This window comes from Mytilus galloprovincialis, chromosome 6 (assembly GCF_965363235.1).
Source record: "Mytilus galloprovincialis chromosome 6, xbMytGall1.hap1.1, whole genome shotgun sequence".
NCBI classification, from domain to species: domain Eukaryota; kingdom Metazoa; phylum Mollusca; class Bivalvia; order Mytilida; family Mytilidae; genus Mytilus; species Mytilus galloprovincialis.
The window spans coordinates 26,533,796-26,556,252 of record NC_134843.1 but is presented as its reverse complement, the minus strand read 5'-3'; the positions used below and the strand labels follow the sequence as shown (position 1 = coordinate 26,556,252).

Genomic DNA, 22,457 nt, shown 5'->3' with positions numbered 1-22,457 from the left:
CATTAATATTGATTCACTCATAGACTTATTGCATTGGAATTAAACACATTTATTCTAAAACCAGTTGTTGGTATGATAAAGGTTATGCTCTTCTCGTATATTTAATGATTGTATGTTACTAAAAATCCAACGGGAGGGTATTTGCTTGATATTCATATGATGAAGACATAATTTTTCAATCAGTTTAATTGAGGTCTGGAGCTGGCATGTCAGTTACTGCTAGAAGTCCTCTTTTGATTTATATATCATTGTCATTTTGCTTTTTTTGGCTGTTCTAACACTTGGACTTTTTTTAACGGAGTTTTACTGTGTCTTTTTTTATTCTACATTGGTTAGAGGTAAAGGGGAGGGTTGAGATCTCACAAAACATGTTTAACCCCGCTGCATTTTTTTCCAAACGAGGAACCTCTGGCCTTAGTTAGTCTTGTAGTTTTTTTTAAATTTTGGTTCATTTATATGCTTGGAGTTTAGTATGACGTTCGTTTACACTGAAATAGTACACATTTTTATTTAAGGACCAGCTGAGGCCCACCTCCGGGTGGGGGATTTTCTGAGAGATCATACAAATCAGACCATTAACCGTTTTTCTCTTTTGAATGGCTAAACAAATTTGTCATACTGGGTGGTGTCTTTTAAAGCAAACTATACGGTATGGGTTGTGCTAATTGCTGAAAGCAGTGTTGTAACCTTTGATTGTTCTCATCATTGTCCTTGGCCTTATAAGCTTTACGGATAATTGTCTCATTGACAATCATACCATTACTCATTTGTATCTAGGGTGAGTTTATTCTTATATCATTTATAAAGAACGGAAAAAATACTCTGCTCATTTTGTATCCATGTCCTTTTCAGCGACTGTTCTTCAGAACATATCTACATCTGTTGAACAAGTTTTGAATTGATAAGAATGAGATAACAGTGACTGTAGTAAAAGGCTGAAAGAAAGACGGTGATAATATATCAATTTCTTATTGTGAGGAAGTAATGTTATGAACATTGCAAGAAAACATTGTCATGTTTGATGCCGAAAGTAATTTGAATTTATGAGCTACCTCGTGGTTTGTCAAGAACATTTCACCAATTTTTGATTCAGCAAAACAAGTAAGTACTATTACCAACGGAGAATAGAGTGAGCGGTGTTCTGAAATTTTGAGGTTAATTATTAACTGTCTCCAAAAGGTTAAAACGCTCTGAGATGTTTCAATCTTATCTATCTGTGTCGAAGTATCCATCAGCGGGTGACCAGTTAAAGTCGTTCCAGGAAACTTCATTGATTTCAGAGTGAATGTTATGTAATATCTGGTTGAAAATAAAATATGCTTAAATTAATCTAGTTGAAAGTATTTGACAGTTTGCATCACATGGATCTATAACTATTGTTTGAGATGGATCTATAACTATTGTTTGAGAATAGCTATTTTTTGTTTTAAATCTAAACACATTCTTAAAAATCTTATTTGTCTTTCCTGCTTCAAGTGTACGAAATAGTGCTATAGGAGTAAAAGGTGTCAGTTCAAGGTGATGTATTAGGCAAACTTTTATTGAATTGACTTAACGGGGCATGGAAAGGGATTCGGATGAGCCAAAATCAGAAACTCAGTCCGTACTCAAAATCCCACAAAGGACTTGATTTCATTTCAGCTGCTTCAGTGCCTTTATGTTCCATTACTTTATTGGCTTAACACTCAGCAATTGCTGAGATGTGGACAATAACGCTAGATTGTACAAAAGCCATTTATGCGTTTAATAAAAAAGACCCAAGTGGTTATAAAAAAAATAATCAAAGAAACAAGGTGCACGAATCTGATCATGGGTACATCACTACATGTGACTAAAAATCTGTCAATTTCTATTTGTTCCATATGTTGTTACCTGGATAACTGTATATGGCAATAAAGATTAGAAACCAAGGAATCTGATAATACCAAAGATGGGAGAAATAATTCTTCCATGTTTTTTTATTTGAACATTTTTTCCAAAAAAAATGGCTAAATTTCGAACCGGAAATGTTACATTCCACCACCTTAGATTTTTAGAAGGCTCTGTATTAAATATGTTTGTGAATAATGAACAGCGCTTTATAAAAATGAATAAAACTGACACATGAATTGCCATTTCTTGTACTACAGTCATATTCTATCATTTAGTTAAGTCAGAATATATCGTCAAAAAAACTAATCATGTTCATAACAGCGGTGTCCAATAAAACGTTGGAAGAAAATGTCAAAATTATCTTAATGTTTACATTCTTAATTAGAGCTACAACTAAAGAAAATCATTGTTAATCGAATATTATCGAGCAAGCAGTTGAATTAAGCACGTAGTCTTAAAAGAACAATTAATATTGACCAAATTGTCATTCAGGTTTTCGAGGTGTCCAGTTGTTATGAACGTAAAAATACGTAATAAATCCGTTGTTAGCAATACAATGTGCTCCCCCAAAATATGGAATGGAACATTCCAGTACACACAAGGTTATTACATAGTTATCGTATTGATGTGACTACACACAGAGATGTGACCACCTACACAACGTCGGTGTCCGTCCATAGAATGCGTAGTTATGCATGGCCAACTATTGTCCTCAGTGTAAGCCAGTACGAGTTATCGCGCATGATTTTGATTTCTTATCCGTCTGATCAGTCTTTTCTGTGTGTGATATCTTATCAAGACAACATGCTGAGTTTGTAAAGACAATGTTGACACTCGTAAATAATTTGACTAACCTAAGTAAACAATATTATAAATATATGACACTGTAGCATGCTAGGTTCCGCGGCATGAATACGAGTTGTATAAAGATTATAAACTGACTTTATTTCCCGAAAGATATACAATTCGATTTTACCGAATATCAAACCATGCATACAAAATAAAAAGTCGAAAAAGGACAAATATGAGATCATGATTACCAAACATATATATATATATATATATATCTTTCGACGTATAAACCCGAATATGAGACAGCGTAGAATTTGAATATACATACACAAACACAAACTCATTGCAACATTTTGCTTTTTTATTTAAAGAATAAATTCACTGATTTTACTCTTATTTTCAGTTACCTCCCAGAATTGTTTGTTTATCAATATTTGCTCTAACTTTCAGCCACGATTTCTGAGAGAAAAATTGGCCTTCAACACTAAATGCTTAATAGTACGTTTGCCCGCGACGATGCAGTTTAATAATACTTTTGCCCGCGACGATGCAGTTTGTTTATAAATCACAATGGAAAACACGCTACAGTACATCAACGTATTGTCCTTTAAATAGCATTAATTTTGCTATGTGAAAAAAAGACAAATGTCGTATTAATAATGAATAAGTATAAATGTACAGCTAAATTTTCTAATTTCTTTAAAAATGTCTTCAGTTAAGACAAACTGTTTAACGATTTGAAAAGCAGCGTCTTCTATGTAAAATAAGATTGCAGATTTTGGCACTTCTATCACATTCACTGCCTACCTATAAAACAATAGACAATTTTTCAAATTGGATTGTTTTTTTAAAGTTTGGATGTTCCGAAGTGACAAAGTTTTTCTATAAAGATCAGTTTGCAGGTGATCTTAGAATGGACAGTATACCAATACATATTTCTCAGTTTCAACAATATTTATGCACGCTTCACATGTTCGTTGATGGATGGAAAGGTCTCTCACTTACAATAATGATATAGTCTTAGATTACTTTTTTATATATAGATATAAGCCAATCGAAGCACATACTAATGAATTTATATACTGATATTCTCAAATTTTCCTAAAACCGTAAAGAAAGTCCCACAGAAAAAGTGTTTACAATAATGTTCCGAGTATAATATATAAAAAAAGGGGGGGGGAATACCCTACCCGGAAAATAATATTACTGATATGTATAGGAAAGTTTAAACCACGGAACTGACTGAACTTGACAGTGTTATCTGAAATTCACAACAGGTGATCAAATGAATGATGAAATTTGTGAACTTCACACGGATATCTTTAGAAAACATGCTAATCGAAACAACAGGGGTCGCAGGCATCTGTTTGCATGTACAATACTAAATTTTAACGATTCCAACTATCTCATTCATTCGATAAATGAAAAAAATAAAAAAATCTGCAAATACATGTACAATATAAATGCAAGAAGATTTCCGGGGATGAGTTGGTATGAGTTCCAATGAGACAGCTCTCCGTAAACTTTACCTTAACAATACAAAAATTAAAATAAGTTTCCTTTTTAATACAAATTTTACATAAATGTTCAAGTATAAAATTAAATATATTTCCCGATAGAAACTTCTAAAAGGAGAGAGACAAATTAGAATTAATTATATATATATATATAAAATTGATGAAAGAAAATTTGACGTTTAAGATTTCATTCCAAATCCATCTACTACAAATGATCTTCTGAAAGTGTTACTGCATCTGAAAAATTTAAGATAATGACACTTTTCCTGTTTCATCAAAACTAATTGGTCTTTTTAGAACATGAAAATAATATATATAAAATATGTATCTATTACTTCTATGTAAATCAGATGAGCATGTTTAAGTATCAAAATTGTTTAGTTACGGCCGCCTAATTATTTAAAAAAAAACTTTTAAAAAGATATGTAAAAAAATTGCAACAAAAAAAAATCATTTTAGATGGGATTTCAATTTTTTTAATACGCTTCACGAAAAACATCCAAAAGTCTGAGTTAATGTAGTAGTGAAAGATTTTATATTATCAAAAATAAAGAAAACTGACGGCTGGACAAAAGAAATTCTTTTAAATTAAAAGTTACACTTCTTTTACTTTATTTACTGAATTTTTAAATTCATGATATAAAACTTTGTATTAAATGTATAAATATTTTATATGCAAATAGATTAAACTTTGTTTTGTGACTTTTGATCGAGCGATTTACTTGGTAGGACCATGGAAGTACTATATCAATATAATACTTCCATGGACTTAGAATTTTTCTCGCAATCTTCAAACAATGACAATAACTCCAGTTTTGGATAAAAAAGGCCCCGATTCATTAAATTTTCTAAAATATCAAATATATATCATTGGAAAGATTATAAAACAAAGAATATATATTTATGCCAATGAATTTATTTCTAAAAATAGTGAAAGATGTAATCATATATGAAAACTCCTTTGCAAACGTTTTTGATTTTGAATTGTATGAAGTAATAGGGAATGAACCACTTTTTTTAAAATGAAAATGGCCGTAACTTCTGCTATCCCGATTCAATTATAAAATATGTCATTAGAAAGCTAAGAAAATGTATTTTCTAATGTGATGCCAATGAAAAAGATATTTATATTTGTTTACTGTCAGCTAACCAAAATTCAATATTTCCTTTAATAATCTATAGTAAATTTATCGATATCGATTGCGATCAAATTTAGCGCATGCGCACTGCGGGTGCTGATAATAGTTGCGTATGGAACGCAAGAAAAGAAAGAGTAGCTAGTTTTAATGAATTTTCAAGATTTTTGTGAACAGTATCAGTGTCAAATGAGCTTTTTATCAAAGTATAGTAACTATTAAATAAAAGTAATGTAATTATCAGTGTTATAGTCTTTGCAGTTTGCAAAAATTCAGTTTTTTATACCGACTTGGCGGAAAGGGTCATGGTTTCCATAGTTTTGAACAAAACATATATTAAAATTTAAACTTGAAATGAAACTTGTTCAACATTGAAATCGAAAATACAACATCCTCTTTAAGTCTAAATAATATTTTAATGTCAAAATTGTAAATCTAGGATGTATAATAAACTTTAAATACAGTAAATTATGCCGTTCATAACTCTAACACTAGCTTACAGTATTGGAGTTATGAACAAATGTTATAAATCTGTTTTTTAATAAATAAAATGGATTAATGGTGCTTCTTTTAAACATAATCGAAAACATTTGATGTCTGATTTTATTTTATCACGTCACACATTTATAACTTTTGTCATGAAGATTAAATTTTCGATATCAGCAGTGTTAGGGACGACATCAAAAGTTCAATGAAGGATAAAAAACTTAATTCACATAGTTTTTTCACTGACCCCCACACCCCCCTCTTAACTTAATTTGGGAAAAATTGATTGACCCATATAGATATATGTAAAAATCAATGTCGGATAACCACATCTAGCAGCAGTTCAACCCCCCACCCCCAAACTATTTGAATTAAGTTTTTTATCTTACATTGATCTTTTGATGTCGTCCCTTAATAATTTGAAAACACACTATTTTTGTGTCTGTTGTTATGAACGATTATTATTTGATTATTTTGATATGATTTTGAGCAATAAATGATAAATTAGTTGTATTTCCAAGAAATCTTATGTTGCTTTAAAAGAGGAGTTGTTGAAATTGCTAGCTATTTGCGACTTTCATTTGAATTTTGGGAAAATGTTATTGTTCATAACCATGATAACGACGGAAGCACAGTTTTGAAATATTGTTATGAACGTTTTAAAAATGTCTATAATCATGGTTTTATTAACAGAATGTAACTTTTTGTTTAGTCCTTAAGCTATAATTTCGTATTGTTTGATACAATAAATTCACCTATAAAGCGATTGAAATGTTTGTTTATTCACACAGGGAACATAATGATAGATTTGAGAACAATATTTCTGTTCATAACGGTGTCCAAACATTTTATGTATTTTATTTATTACTGTTTGCCAAAAAAATTACAAAGTGGATAATAGTGTGTTAAGGTTGTTCTTGTAAACAGTATACACACCAATTATTCTACTCAAATTGACCTGGTATCGGTATTTTGAACAAATAAGGACAATGGTTATGAACATAAAAAATATTTTTCACATTAAATAAAAGTAAGATACATATTTTCTACAGCTCTATAAATTTGGAAACAATTACTTTGGATATTGGGCTAAATACATAGCCCATAATATTGGTGATTGAATGACTTTTATTTTTCAGATACTCTGTAACATAATGTGACCCATGATCAGATTCGTGCACCAAGGCTTAAAATTTTGTACGCCAGACGTGCATAAAAAAGTTTAAATGCCAACTAAGTTGTAGAGCATTGATGACCAAACATTCCAAAAGATTTTGCCAAATACAAAGGTTATCTATGCCTGGGTTAGAACACTGGTAGTATATCGAACAATTAAAAGATGTTCATTTCAGAATGACTTTACTTTAGATATAGTTTGCCATGAATGGAAAGATCATGATGACGAACAGCTGATTTGATGTTAAGATTAAGTAAATTGCTTGGTGATTTCACATTTTCATTTGTTGAGATGATCGTTTGATTATAAGAAATAGTCTTCATGTCTTTAATAAGATATCTCCATTCTCCTCATTCGCTGCAATCATATTCACTGTTTAATCTTAGAAAGATCATTTAGTGGACCTTCATATGTTTCACCTAAACAGAAAAAAGTCGATAATATAACAACAATGCTTGTTATTAACGTGAATGGGTAGTTCAGAAATATTATGATTATTCTTGGATACAGTTTGTTTCAAACACAATGATTGTACGATACGATGTATTTACTATTTTTTGATTGCATTTCCTATCGCGATTACGTCGATAGAGGTTCGCTGCTCACAATGAGGCTATTAAACCAAGAGTTCAACGTGGTCGAGTTAAATCAATCCTTTAATAATTTTACGGACGTCATGACGAGTTGGTTTTTTATTATGGAGTTTCGGTGACGTTGGATATGTTTCCATCGTCATAACCTCAATCACGTCTTCCTTTGACCGAATGCGACCACATGAAAAAGACTTATCACCTGCAATCAACCCCGGTATTTTTTTGTGTTTCGTTGTGCTCATTCTTGAGTTTTTTTCTAAGTTGTGTTTTGTATACTGTTGTTTGTCATCTGGCCGTTTTCTTTTTGCCTTTTACCATGTCGTTGTCAATATAAAAATGAAGAAGTGGTATGATTTCTAATAAGACAACTGTCCACAAGAGACCAAAATGACAAAGACATTAACAACTATAGGTCACCGTACGGCCTTCAGCAATGACCAAAGCCCATACGGCATAGTCAGCTATAAAAGGTCCCGATATGACAATGTAAAATAATTCAAACGAGAAAACTAACGGCCTTATTTATTTTAAAAAATGAACGAAAAACAAATATGTAACACATAAACAAACGACAACCACTGAATTACAGGCTCCTGACTTGGGACATGCACATACATAAATAAAGTGGCGGGGTTAAACAGGTTAGCGGGATCCCAACCCTCCCCCTAACCTGGGACAGTGGTATAACATTACAACATAAGAACGAACTATAAAAATCAGTTGAACAAGGCTTAACTCATCAGATGGACAAAAATACAATTGGACGTGGCCGGGTACTTGTACATCCCAACAAAAAGACACTAGGAACAGATCTGAGAGTACTCGCAGTTATCTGACAGCTAGTTCAAAGCCACTAACAACTATTAAAAAATCATGCATCTAAGACTAAACTATCAATCCGTACACATCAAACATTCAATGGATTTAGTGTAAGGACGTCATAAAAAGTCAGAGAAAAACATGACCTTGTAGCAATAAAAGGTACCGATATGACAATGTAAAACAATTCAAACGAGCTCGAGAAAACTAACGGCCTTATTCAGTTTATTTTCGATTTATGAATTTGAATGTCCCTTTGTTATCTTTCAATGCACACCTTTCTTATACTGAAAATACAAAAGATGAGTTTCTTATTTTGTGTCTTTGTTTAATAAAGTTTATGGATCGCCGATGAATCGGGTGGATTCCACTAATAGGGCATCAATCGTCTCGGTGATGTCTCAATCAAAGATAGGAGCAGAGGATTGTGTCTATGACAATCAGTACATATCTGTGGTCATATGTTACACAGCTATTTCATAACCATCGAAACAAATTATAATGGCATCCGTCAATAGTTATCAAAGGTACCAGGATTATAATTTTATACGACAGACGCGTGTTTCGTCTACATAAGACTCGTCAGTGACGCTCAGATCAAAATAATTATAAAGCCGAACAAGTACAAAGTTGAAGAGCATTGAAAAACAGTTGTTCCAAATTCGACTAAGGTAATCTATGCCTCGTAAAACTTTCGATGGAATGGCCATAAAATTAACAATAGGAAGGTTTTAAACAAAATCTTCATTTTAGGCAACTTCAATCAAGGTGATTATGATTGGACATGCAAGCTCTGGAATAGCGTATCAACTGGAAGGTGTATGTACACTGTAATCTAGATATATAGATGAAAAGCTACAATTAAATTTTATGTCATAAAGTTTAGCTCTTGACCGTCTCCAATTTTTCCTTTTTTTGGTATGTCTTTCAAAATATGAAGCTATATATCTATAGTGAAGAATCTATATGATGTCAGTATCAAAGACTGTTTTGTTTCAATCAGAGTTCTTTCTTACAATTTGACGGAGCATGGTTAATACCTGTCTCACACTTCTTTTTCTGACAATTGAGGTTGTATATTCCAATTTGTTCTGTGTTGTTTATTTGTGTTGATATGACTATCTTTTTTCCTTCTTTTTTGTGTGACCTTAGTTAAATAACAAACATGTTGTATTTTATCATACTGTGTACTCAACTTCTAGTACTCAACAGTGTGGAGGAAATTTCACAATAGAGAAAAGAAATTTATCAATTAATTCTGTAATTGACTCAATTAGAGCTTTTTATGCAAGTTATTATAGCTTGACACACCGGTATGATAAAACTGAAAATTGTCTATTGCATGTGTTATCGAAGAAGCGCTAATCTCTACATGTTCCTTAATATTTGTTGCTTCTTATGTGTCTACGTATTATACACCCCTCACTTTCAAATGTTTAAAATAAAGCGCCTTGATGGAGGTATTTTCAGAAAAGCGTTCGTACACTCTAGATGTATAAAGTGTTATTACTTATTTCGTTTACTTATCGTTTTAAACATATTTTTTTTTAAATCGTCAATAAACAGTTCAGTTTTGTACTTTATTACTATTTATTCTTCCCCAAAGTTGTATAACTTACCGATAAAGTTTGCAACTAAATCCAATCTATCCGATCCAAATATCATTTCCTTTTTACCACTATTATGAATGACAATAGTCGGAGTTCCAAAAGCCTGAATAAGCATTGTGATACAATTTAGACCCCGGTCGAATATACAAGTACGGATAGATTTTCATCTCGACGAATTAAACAGTTAAACGTTATTGTGTTCATGTAGTACGGTGGTTGTGCCATCGGAATTCTTTCATTTGAAAAGTGTTTTTCATTTTCTAGCACTGGGTCGGGATTGCTGCTGTTGAACTGCTAGTCCGCGATGTTATCATCAGCTCTGATTTTTGTTTCTCTGTCCTATATTTTCTCTCATTTATTTGTGTTGTAGTCCTGTCATGTAATGTTGTCATTTTAATGTTATAATTAACATAGCCATTAAAGCGGGAGATTTTGCATGCCACAAAACCAGGTTCAACCCACCATTTTTTTCTTAAAATGCCCTGTACCAAGACAAGAAAATGGCCATTGTTATATTATAATTCATTTCTCTGTGTGTTACATTTTAATGTTGTGTTTCTGTTGTGTCGTAGTTCTCTTATATTTGATACGTTTCCCTCAGTTTTACTTTGTAACCCGGATTTGTTTTTTTTTTTCGATTATTGAATTTCGAACAGCGGTATACTACTGTTGCCATTTTTTTTTTGGCCAAAGTTTAAACTCTTCACGCATTCATAAACTGTTACAAATTGTGTTTTTTTAGCGTTACCGAGGAAAGTAAATCAATAAAAAACGCTTTGAATTTATAAAGTGTTATATTCGTCTTTTATATCTAAAGATATTTTGTCTTGCAATTTTTAAAATTTAATATGAGAATATACTACGTTTTTATCGCAGATAAGACAGTAAATACAATGCTAGCGGAAACAGTTATAATATAATTCAAAACAACAACATGCTATATATCGGAAGAACTGTGATCTATTTTAGTGTGTTTGAAAATAGTAGCTTACTGCATAGGTTAACATGAAACAACTTCAAATGCATAACATATCAAAGAAATTTTTTTAGAGAACAACGTTTTTATATCAAGACAATTACAAACGATGTATTGCTGAATTTTGGGCGTTGCAATTCAATATTAGATATCGACTTCTTACCCCGAGTGATAGTGCTTCGTCTGTGTAAACTTTAAAACGAGCAGAAACATCAGGTTCCTTTGCTTTGTTCAAGCATTTAACAATCATTTCTTTACTTATTCCAGCCTTTGATGCAGCCTTTAATTTAACAAATGGAATCAACGTACAATAAGAAATTAATCGTTCGCAGAAAATAAACAAATTTTATGGTAATTTTTATAAATTTCCTGTTTACAAAACTTTGAATTTTTCGAAAAAAATAAGAATTTTCTTATCCCAGGCATAGATTACCTTAGCCGTATTTGGCGCAACCTTTTAGAATTTTGTGTTCTCAATGCTCTTCAACTATGTACTTGTTTGGCTTTATAAATATTTTGATCTGAGCGTCACTAATGAGTCTTATGTAGACGAAACGCACGTCTGGTGTATTAAATTACAATCCTGGTAACTTGGATAACTATTATCATATAGATCTTTCTAATAAAAAAAAACTCAACATACTTTTGATTTCCGAATACTGGTAGTTGTTCCGAACATTTTTGGACTCGGTACGATTTAGCCATGACGTTGTCAGTTTATTTTCGATCTATGAGTTTGACTGTCCCGTCCCTCTGATATCTTTCGCCTCTCTTTAAGTTGCTGTCTAATTAATCTATATCCCAAATTACCTTATAAACTAAAGAATATAAGTATTCTATTCGTCAGAATTTATATTCCCATGTGAAAAACACTAATACATGTACCAAGAAAATACTGTGTGTCCTACTATCTATATTTGTCGTGTTTTGACAGGAAAAAAACTGAGTTTGTACATGTATGCCTGACGTAAAATATCGTTCAAATATGGATGATGTATAATGCATTCATATCACTAAACCCACTCTGTAAATGGTATCAGGGGTTGAAGGCTATTAAGCATGACTTAAAGTAAAATATATTTATGAAGGCCTTTCCTTTTTTATGTTTAATAGTTTAATATAAAAAAAAACATACCTGTGATATATCTTCATCCGTAGTTATACCTTCATCCTAAAACAAAACGTACTTAACTTTTATATTTCTGAAATTCATTTGGCAAAAGAAACAATGAAATATTCTAGTATTTGTCGTTTCGTGTTTTTTGTTAGATTTCCATTCTTAAACATTTATTTTTTTGGAATTGTTCAGTGTTTACTTTCGAATGAAACTAGCTGAAGAAATGCAAAGTAATGTTTTGTTTGGATTACTTCATACTCTTAAAGTTGTCAATGCACCACATAGCTCACGTTTATCTTGAATACATTGTTTTCTTTTTGTTCTTTATACAGCAATTTACTTAGACCAGCTAAATGAAGTTTTAAAGAATTCGGACACATTTTCATTGTGTATTAAGCGTTGAGGAATTAGGGAAAATATACAAATGGAAAAAAATGAACACACCAAGAGATATTAATAAATTTGTACTTAGTAAATTGATATAGTTAATGTAAAAATGTTAAAAGTTCCACTAGGGATTTTTCGATTGTCGAGCATTTTACAAATTACTATATAATATATTTTCATATCTGAATCGTGTCTATTGATCAATTTTGACCATACACAAGTTTGACTCGGTCTGTATGAGGAACACTATGGCTGTCATATACAGCCTATCACACGCCTTCTCTTCCGTATTATTCATCCTTGTAATCGTACTTGTCTTATTGGCGCCTATTTCGGATGTGGTCATATACGTCTTTCATTATTTGTCCGTATCTTCTCAATCATATCTTTTCCGTACACTGTCTTCTCGTCATTCGTTCCTCTTTGATAACAACTGGTTCTAAATCCTTTACTATTGTTTTAATTTATCAAGACAATCCCACAACTTACTTTGCCCCACACTCGCAACCACAGCTGTCGAGAAAGTTCTTCTGTATATAACTTACTTTGCCCCACACTCGCAACCACAGCTGTCGAGAAAGTTCTTCTGTATATAACTTACTTTGCCCCACACTCGCAACCACAGCTGTCGAGAAAGTTCTTCTGTATATTCTGGGTTTTCCATATCAACTGCCGTTATAAATAACATAGCTGGTCTTGATCCTTTCACATACATTACGTCTTTCAAATCCTGATTAAAACAAAATAGTTAAACGTCATGCTTTTTACTGATTTGAATGTTTTGCAAATTTTTTTTATTAAAGAATATATATATTTTAAGTGAAAACGTTAAGTTTTTGTTTGAAAAGTAAAAGACATCTACTATACTGGAATCATTCAATATGCACTTATTGTAATATTTTTCACCGGTTTTTCACTTATATTAGCAACGCCGCAGTTGCCGCTATTAAAGGCATTGTTTTGATTTACTTTGTCCTGTTTTGTTATTATTGTTTGTCTCTCAGTTGTTTGTCTTTGGTGCCTTAAGTGATTACATTTTCGTATTGAACTTATTATATTTGATTTTCCCCTTGGTATCATAGAAACTTACAGCAGGGATTTTGAAGGGTACTTGGTGGTACTTTCCTAGTCTTGCTAGATCTTGTAGTATATACTGCATTTTTATTGGAACATTGCCTGGAAGCTGATTTCCTACCAATTACAAATAAATATCAGTTAATTTTATTCCAGATTCTTAGACTAAATAATTATAAGTGGGTGGTTGGAGGCTCTTCATTTCTCTATTCTCTATTTAGGGGCCCATTTTTCCGACGTAGTCGGTATAGTTTCGGTTTGTGCCCTTTGAACTTAAGGACGCTTAACTATGGCAACAGAATACGCATGCTCGAAAATCCTTTCTGTGATTGGACAAAATGCTGTCATGGTAGGTGAATTGGTTGTGTTTGAAAAAAACGTCTCGTTAATTATATCGTAATGGAAAGCAAGTGAAAAACTATAAATATTTGAACTAGATCTTACAAAGATTTATATTTTTATTAAAATAATTGTTTCTCCAATAGCTCTTTGCATCCATGACAGCTGTTTATTCGGGACAATTATATAATTTTTAATGTAAACTTTGTTGTACGAACGTACATGACTTTTAGAACGCACCTACACATGTGAGATTTCCGCGGGGTTTTTGGTGAATGTAAACAGAAAGATACGAGGACCGAGAATACTGAACACAAACAGAGAAAACGTTATTTAAATGGTAAATCACTTATTTAAATATAATCGGAATATTCACCAAACAATTTGTAACGTACTTTTGTTGGTAATTCATTGATTTTTAGAAAGTTAGAGTATTGTTGTTCACAAGATGAAGGTAGTGAACGGGCGTTGCCACCAAGGACAAATTGTGTCAAACTATGCAGGTTTTCAGTGCACTGCAATTGCCTTCTTGTAGTTACATTCAGATGGCGATTTAATTAAAGAGGTCCTGCATCATTAAGTCATTGTGCTTCTGAAGGTTATCGAAGTGATAGTTTTAAACATATACTCAAATTTAAATACGTCGGATATCTTTTTTAAAGATAGTTCTTGTTTTTATTTCTATTTCTAATTTTTTTTTCATTTTATCCTGCACTGTTCCTCCGATGGTCTCTATCTTGTTAACCCTATCCAGACCTTCTTTTTATATTATATCAAAGTTTCCCAGATAAATAAAACGTTAACATTTCAACAAAACTAAGGCATGTGCAGACATTTGATTTGTGGTATAAAGAAAGAGCAAATAATCTTCTATTACGTACTTTTCATATGCACAAGAAGAGAGAAACAGCAAACAGTCTTGGTTGTTCAAAGTAGATTGATAAATATGGACTAATTTATTGTTTTGAATTTTCAATCAAAGCATTTTTTTGTTTATGTTAGTGTACACGTTTTTTTCTATCTATATATGTTATGATTATGATTATGCTTAAATATGTTAATGCAAGATATTTTGTTTTATCAAGTACCATGGTGCATGTTTCATAATACGTCTGTCATGGTTGTAAGGTGTTTTGGTAAGCTGCTCCTCTTCTAGATATTTCTTACAAAAAGATATTTTGAAAATATCTAATATTTTGTCTGTTTTTCTGGTACAATGTATGATTTATGTAACTCACCTGCTCCTTTTAGAACGTCTTCCTGTGAAAGCGGTTTTAATCTTAGATCCATATTCCTCCATTTGGACTTGTAACGTGTCAGAATCTACAAAAGGGAAAACAATATTTTTAAAAATGTACTGTTTGTGTTTGTCTAGTTAGTATGTTACAAACCCTGTAGTTTTCTTCTTGAGACTCGAGCTTTACATCCTAAAAGGACAGTATAAGACAGTAAACAAAAACGACCGAAAACCCTTAATACAGAACTTTCAAATCACTTACCTCAAAACATAACCATGAATACGGTGATAATATGTCATAATATAAATTTACTCTTTTTACATCAGGAATGACTGAATTTTGAAACTTCTTTTTATAATCCCTGTACATAACGAAGTCTTAGATGTCCTTATGTATTTACATAAGATAGTTTGATAAATATAAAGTATTACAACAATGAGTCGGTAATTTATGGAATATACTTTATTAAATATGTCCGTATACATGATAAACAATATTTAATTTAATTGTATTCTTTTAGCTGATCATGTTGATCTTGTCCTTTAAACATTGAACCTCACGTAGTACAATTAGTTGAACTATAAATGGGCTAGATGGAAAAGAACAGATTAAAATTCAGTTGCGATGGGACTTCGATATTTCAATTTTGAAATTATAAATAATTATTTAGAGTGAGTAGAGTTTTGAACAGAAATAGGAAATAGAAAAGCTTTAACAGAAAATGCAGTAATGGAAAATAAAATGAAGGATATTTGCATGATACGAACAAAAAATATTAGTTATATAATCAAAATATGTTAAGCACTTGAAATGTCGATGACCTTTTGGTATCTTTCGTCTATCTTTTACATCTTGATGTATAAATTAAGAACCATAGATTAACAAAAAATATTTTTACTGATAAAATTAAGATTTTAATTTTCTTCTTTTTTGACAGAAAATTGTCAAATTTTATCTGGTAAAACATCCAAAAGTCGGCTTTTCAAATGTCGCATTTTGCATTTTTGAATTGCGATTTCTGGAAAACATATTTTCTATGTCTATGTTATATAGTACGGTGACCAAGTAAGAAAAGGTCGCTTATTTAGTTTAATTGTCATTCGGACTATACGGCTATAAATCACAGTATTGGTAGTTCAAAGGTTAAACTTAACATTTTGACTTATCGTCAAAAAATCGTACGGTACAATTTTTTATGTAAAAATGGGCTTTGAAGTACGTTAGTTGAATTTAAAGAGAAAATGACTGTGAAAAGTTTTGAGGTCTACATTGTAAACGAACATATACGATATGATTTCTGTTATTATTTACATTGTTGTAACAAATTATTTTATCGATTTCAAATAAAGTTTAGCAAAATCATTTCGTTATTAAAGAGTTTTTGTAAAAGTTTAACACTACGAATATTTTGCATAGAAAAGAATAGTAGGTTTCAATTAAATTTCCTCATTTGTTTTTACGCAAAATGTAAAATAATCAATATTTTTATGATACTTCATACCTTAATTAATAATAATATAAAATTCTTTTAGAAGCATTATTTAAACAATTCAAGACAGACACAAGTCATAACGCTCATATGACGAAGCTTTCGAAGTTCATATACAGCCTCTTATAGATACACATATATATAAACAATGGGGATATCACTTGCATTCAAATACTGGGATATGTTCATTGAAGTAGTAGACATTTTGCTGTCAATTGTAAGAGCAGAACGAGAGGTTATTGGTCACTACTTTGAGATCGTCATCTCAAAACCTTTATAGAAGTCGCATTTGCTATTAAACATACTCCTGGATATTTTAACGGTATATGGACCGACATGGTTACAGACAGTACCGTTATAAAAGCATCGAGGGGATCAGGTGGCACTGTAGGCATAACAAATCAAAAGTCTGCGCTTGTTAGATGGGCCTTTACTAGGCATTTCCTAGAATCCCTTAGTCGTGTGATGCTTGAAAGGGCTGGAGTTGCTACAAATAATGCAAATTCACACGAGGAAATAAAACAAACAGCAATGAAAAGAGACGAAGAACATGTTATTGCCATTGTGAACCATCTGAATGAATCATGACTGATCCCTTTGAAATGCCTTAAACTTTGACACAATGTTTAGAGAAATGGGATCGAGCAGAAGTGACATATAATAGCGAGTTGTCGGTGCAAATGTTGAACATTAGCAGTGTAAAGGATGGGCGAAGATTTTTACCCAATTCACCAACTATGTGCCTGTTTTTCCGTAATAATTTGTAATCTATTGCTAATTTTTCCGAATCCAATGATATATAATATATCCATATAGTATGTTTGACGATTAAATTAGAAAAATATTGTACTAATAAGTCATTATTTTTTTTAGATATTGACGAGATGAAACGATAATTGTAAAAACGAAGGCTTTGTTTTTCAAAAATTTTGGTTCTATTTTCAAATACAATTTTATTGTATTATCTTGACACCCGTCTTTTCAATCATGAAGAATTAAAATATGGTGCTAAGTCGAGCTCAGTTGTAATCATAAACGATTGAAACATATATGTGGATATTTTTTTTATGTAGCAAGATTTTAGAAGCGACTGCTTACCAAGTATATGTCATCTAATTGAAAAGATATTCCCGGGCTTGTATTTTCTATCAGGACTTCCTTGATAAAGAATTCTGCTAACTGGGAAGCCATTAAACCAAGAATTAAAAGTGGTGAAGTTCCTTTCTTTCGTAAATGTCAAATGATAATTTCAAATATGATAGCGGATATTTTCTAAATGTCGTAAATACATTCCCGTTTATTTGTTCGCGAATGTGACCTACCGGATAAGACTTATTTAACGGGTTTGTACTATTAGTAGCATGCCCGAAACGATAAGTGCCCCACGTGGAGCAAGATCTGCTTTTTCTTCCGGCGCACCTGAGGTCATTGCAAGTTTTTGGTGGGGTTCATCAACATCAACATCAAAATGGATGGCAAGATGATTTTGAGGTTCAAATATGTTGAAAATAGTATATTCTTCATTAATGATCTGATGTCAGATAATAATACATTATTCTCATATGATGAATTTAAAAAAAAGTATGATATCAATACTAATTTTGTAGAATTTTATAGTATTTTAAGTGCGATTCCAAAGAGATGGAAAAGTATTATAGAAGGTAGTTCATAACTGGAAATTATTGAAAATAAATTAATAGATAAAGTTAAAAAGGAACCAAAATCTTGTAAATTTTTCTATACATTATTTTTGGAGGATAATAAAGTATTATCTTTATCTTCCCGTGAAAAATGGGAAAGAGATTTAAATATGCAGATTGAGGATTGGAATGCTATTTATTCCATGCCCTTCATTATAACCAGAAACTCTTTTTTGCAAAACTTTCAATTTAAGATTGTTCATAGGATTCTACCATGTAATTCATTTTTATTGAAATGTAAATTAAAAGAAACTGAACTTTGTACTTTTTGTTCAGAATTTAAAGAAAATATTTTTCACATTTTTTGGGAATGTAATGTATCACAAAACTTCTGGCTATCCGTTATAGATTGGATTAAAAATTGTGGCATTCTCCTGCCTTTCAGTGCAAAAGAAGTCATGTTAGGTGTGTCTGAGGATTTTGTTAACAGTAAAACAGTTAACAATATTTTGTTGTTATTCAAATACTATATATACAAATGTAGATGTAAGAACATATCCCCCACAAAATATGGTGGGGTAGAATATTTAAAATATTGGATTAATATAGAAAAATACTCTGTATGTTTCTTAACCCCTGTACAAAAAGTAAAAATGGATCAGAAATGGCATATGTTAAAAGCAGCTTTTATTTAATTTATTTGATTAATTAACAAAATCTTTTTGTAATATTTATATATATATATCTTATTATATCCATATGACTTAATTGATTTATCAAGTATTACTTTATTTTTAAAATGTGTATCGAATACTGTAGTATGTAATTTCACATGTTTCATCATCAAAAATAAAATAATTACAAAAAAAAAGTTTTTGGTGGGGTTCGTGTTGCTCAGTCTATATTTTTTATGTGACGTTTTGAGAATTAAACTTTATCTGTTGATCCATTTCGTTTTTAGCCATGACATTTTCATTTGATTTTCAAATTATGAGTTTGGATGTCCCGTTGGTATTTGTCCGTTTCTTTTTGTTAAAAGTGATTACGATGTCCGTAAACATTTAGTCAACTTTAACGTAAGAAGCACCTAGCTCGAGAACTTTTTTACCACAAACCTTCAATCAATCAAATACTGATGTGAAAGTCGAACGCATACTCTGATATGCACTATCTTCATATACAGGTGCTGCTGGCAGTGAATTTTGAATCGACCCTCACTATTAATTACTACATGCAATTCAAAAGGATGATGGCTTCTGAAATCTTTTCATAGTTTTAACAGTCCTGACGAATATATATAAAAAAGATGTGGCAACAAAAAATTAGGATTGCCTTGATTGTCCTGATTATATTTTCAAAATAATTTTTCAACTTTTCTTAAAAAGTTATCAAAGGTACCAGGATTATAATTTAGTACGCCAGAAGCGCGTTTCGTCTCCATAAGACTCATCAGTGACGCTCATATCAAAATATGTATCAAGCCAAACAAGTACAAAGTTGAAGAGCATTGAGGATCCAAAATAAAAAGTTGTGCTAAATATGGCCAAGGTAAAACATTGAACTCCGAGGAAAATGAAAAACGGAAAATCCCTAACTAAATAGCAAATTAAAAGCTTAAACACATCAAACAAATGGATATCAACTGTCATATTCCTGACTGGGTATAGGCATTTTCTTATGAAGAACAAATGGATTAAACCTGGTTTTAAAGCTAGATAAACCACTCACGTGTATGACAGTTGCATAACATTCCATCATAATGACAACGAAGTGAGCAGCAGTCAACATTGTGTTATAATCTTAATTACTGAGATTAAAAACATATGTATTAAAGAAACACAAAAAGGTATATATACAAAGCACATTAGTGAAATTGAAATACAAAAATACAAGAATTTACAATAGCACAATGACGGGATGTAAACTACTGTTGTCATTTTTTGGAAAAACTTAGAACCTTATAAGCAATTGTGACACATTAACAATGAATATCACACAATTTCCTCAAACAATTATTTAGTTTCCCGGTCCATGTCGGATTTTTTTTATTTGTACTCATATTCGTTCTGGAGGGCATCACCAAACCAGTAATTAAAGCTTCTGTGACGACTAATAATCTCATTGGTACATAAATTATCTCAATTTTACCACATATGAATGTTGAATTAGGATTGTTCGAACAGTAAGGTTTTTTTTGTTCACAGACAATGGTAACCTCAGACAGATTTTGACATTTTATTTCTAAATTTCAGAGTATTGCTAATACGTAACAATTGTCTTACGTACTACATTATAAGCAAGGTAGAGAGGAGAGGACTTACATTGTTGCCCAATTCAATTCAATTTATTTGAATAAAATAGTGTTTAAACTAAAGGACGACATCAAAAGATCGATGTAGGATAAAAAACTTAAATCAAATAGTTTGTGGGTGGTGGTGGTGGTGGTGGTGGGGGTTCAACATTGCTGCAAGTTTTGTTAATCTAAAATCGATTTTACATATATCCCTATTGGTCAATCAATTTTTCCCAAATTAAGTTTAAGAGGAAAGGGGGGGGATGGGGTGGGGGTCAGTGAAAAAACTATGTGAATTAAGTTTTTTATCCCTCATTGAACTTTTGATGTCGTCCCTAAACTAAGCAAGGTATATTTTACGAGTTAATATGTCCGCATCACATTACTAAAAGAAAACAAATATGTGTGAAGTAAGTGTTATGCTATATGACAATGTAATAACACGTGTTGTATAAATTGAAAACAACAGTTATAAATTTCATGCTTCCAAAGCGATTTTCTGGATTATGAATGGACAGCAGCTTCTTATATGTTTTTTGTTGATTTCTTTGGAAAGCAGTTGTAAATATCTAGTTTTTATCCATATGACTGTGCCGATGTAGACGTTACCGGTTTTCTGCACATATTGAATGGTGTCGTCATACAATGTCTTTTTTTAATGACTAATGACTTTGCCGACTCTATAACCAGACCTCAACATTAGGTCATATTTTAAAGAACCTCCCTTGTAAAGTTCTTGAAATATGTTGTGGAAGTATTCAATGTAGTGATGAAAAAAGTAAAATAACAATTATACCTAACTCTGTGGAAAATTTAAAACGGAAAGTCCGTAATCAAATGGCATTAATAAAAGAACAAACACATCAAACGAATGGATAACAACTGTCATATTTCTGACTTGATACAGGCATTTTTCATGCAGAAAACGGTGGATTAAACCTGGTTGTATAGCTAGCCTAACCTCTCACTTTTATGACAGCCCCATAAACATGAACAAGGAAAACTGAATGTCGAAATAGTGATTCGGCAGTTAATATTGTATTTTGATCTTAATCACAATAAAAACAAACAAATATGTAACAAAGAAACACAAAAAGCATTTATTCAAAACACATAATCAAAACTGAAGGACAATAATAAAAATTAATACAAAAAAAAAAAACATAACACAGAGCCACGTCTAATGGATATCCCCAACAACAGTCTAAACAGTAAAAGTAATATTCAGAAAGACAAATAAAAGAATACTATAACGGGTTATTAAGATGATAAACAACGTCAGTACACAAAATCTATACTTCAACACCATCGTGTACTATTTGTGAAGTTGATAAGGAATATTTATAAACAAGGTCTTAGTACATTCTGTTGAACTTTTGTTTTAGAAAAAAAAACAAGACGTTCTTTGATATACCATGGTTCATCAACTTTCTACTCAGACACTGTTGACGTTTTAAAAAAACCGAATAGCAGCTGCAAGCTCTTGAATACCGAATAAGCTGGGACACATATATCCCCTATGCAGGCGAAGTTGGTATATTGCTTCTTAGGGGGAATTGATACTTTCCAAAATAGAATCGTCATGCTTGTCGTAGATTCTGGTACTGAGATGACTGTGTATGTCGAATTCGAGGTATACGTTTAAAGATGAGACGGAGGAAGTCGTGTCTGTTGTTACTTTAATTTCTAGTTTCGGGGGATATATTAATGGAATTCTATCAGAAAAGTTCGGATTATTAACGGCAAGAACATCATCAATTCATCTGATTGTGATATTTAGTGATCTGGCTTAATTCTTTGATCTTGTTTTTGACAAGTATCTGAAGGAAATCCAACGCATATATGAAGAGGTCGGCAAGGAGAGACACACAGTTCGTTCATGTAGGAATGCCTACAGTTTGT

General features: G+C 31.6%; 1 protein-coding gene and 1 long non-coding RNA gene across 2 annotated transcripts; both read right to left on the bottom strand.

Annotated features, from left to right (window-relative positions):
- Positions 1–7,151: 7,151 nt before the first annotated feature.
- LOC143078065 (uncharacterized) lies at positions 7,152–11,268 on the bottom strand. Its single transcript, XR_012979030.1, has 3 exons — positions 11,142–11,268; positions 10,012–10,105; positions 7,152–7,399 (listed from the first exon to the last, which is right to left on the bottom strand). It is a non-coding gene; the product is annotated as an uncharacterized LOC143078065 (long non-coding RNA).
- Positions 11,269–12,092: 824 nt separating this feature from the next.
- Positions 12,093–15,501, bottom strand: LOC143078550 (glutathione S-transferase kappa 1-like). The gene is made up of 5 exons (XM_076253411.1): positions 15,395–15,501; positions 15,134–15,218; positions 13,573–13,673; positions 13,084–13,212; positions 12,093–12,149 (listed from the first exon to the last, which is right to left on the bottom strand). The coding sequence occupies exons 2-5, from the start codon at positions 15,183–15,185 to the stop codon at positions 12,093–12,095; spliced, it is 339 nt and encodes a 112-aa protein (XP_076109526.1). The 5' UTR covers positions 15,186–15,218; positions 15,395–15,501.
- Positions 15,502–22,457: the final 6,956 nt, after the last annotated feature.

Bases quoted from the DNA above. Each gene is read 5' to 3' on its own strand.
- LOC143078550 (XM_076253411.1), bottom strand. From the start codon at position 15,185: ATGGATCTAAGATTAAAACCGCTTTCACAGGAAGACGTTCTAAAAGGA. The intron at 13,213-13,572 runs GTAAGTTTCTAT...TGTTTTAATCAG, and splicing joins TACCCTTCAAAATCCCTGCT to GATTTGAAAGACGTAATGTA. The intron at 12,150-13,083 runs GTAAGTTATATA...GTTTTGTTTTAG, and splicing joins GGTTGCGAGTGTGGGGCAAA to GATGAAGGTATAACTACGGA.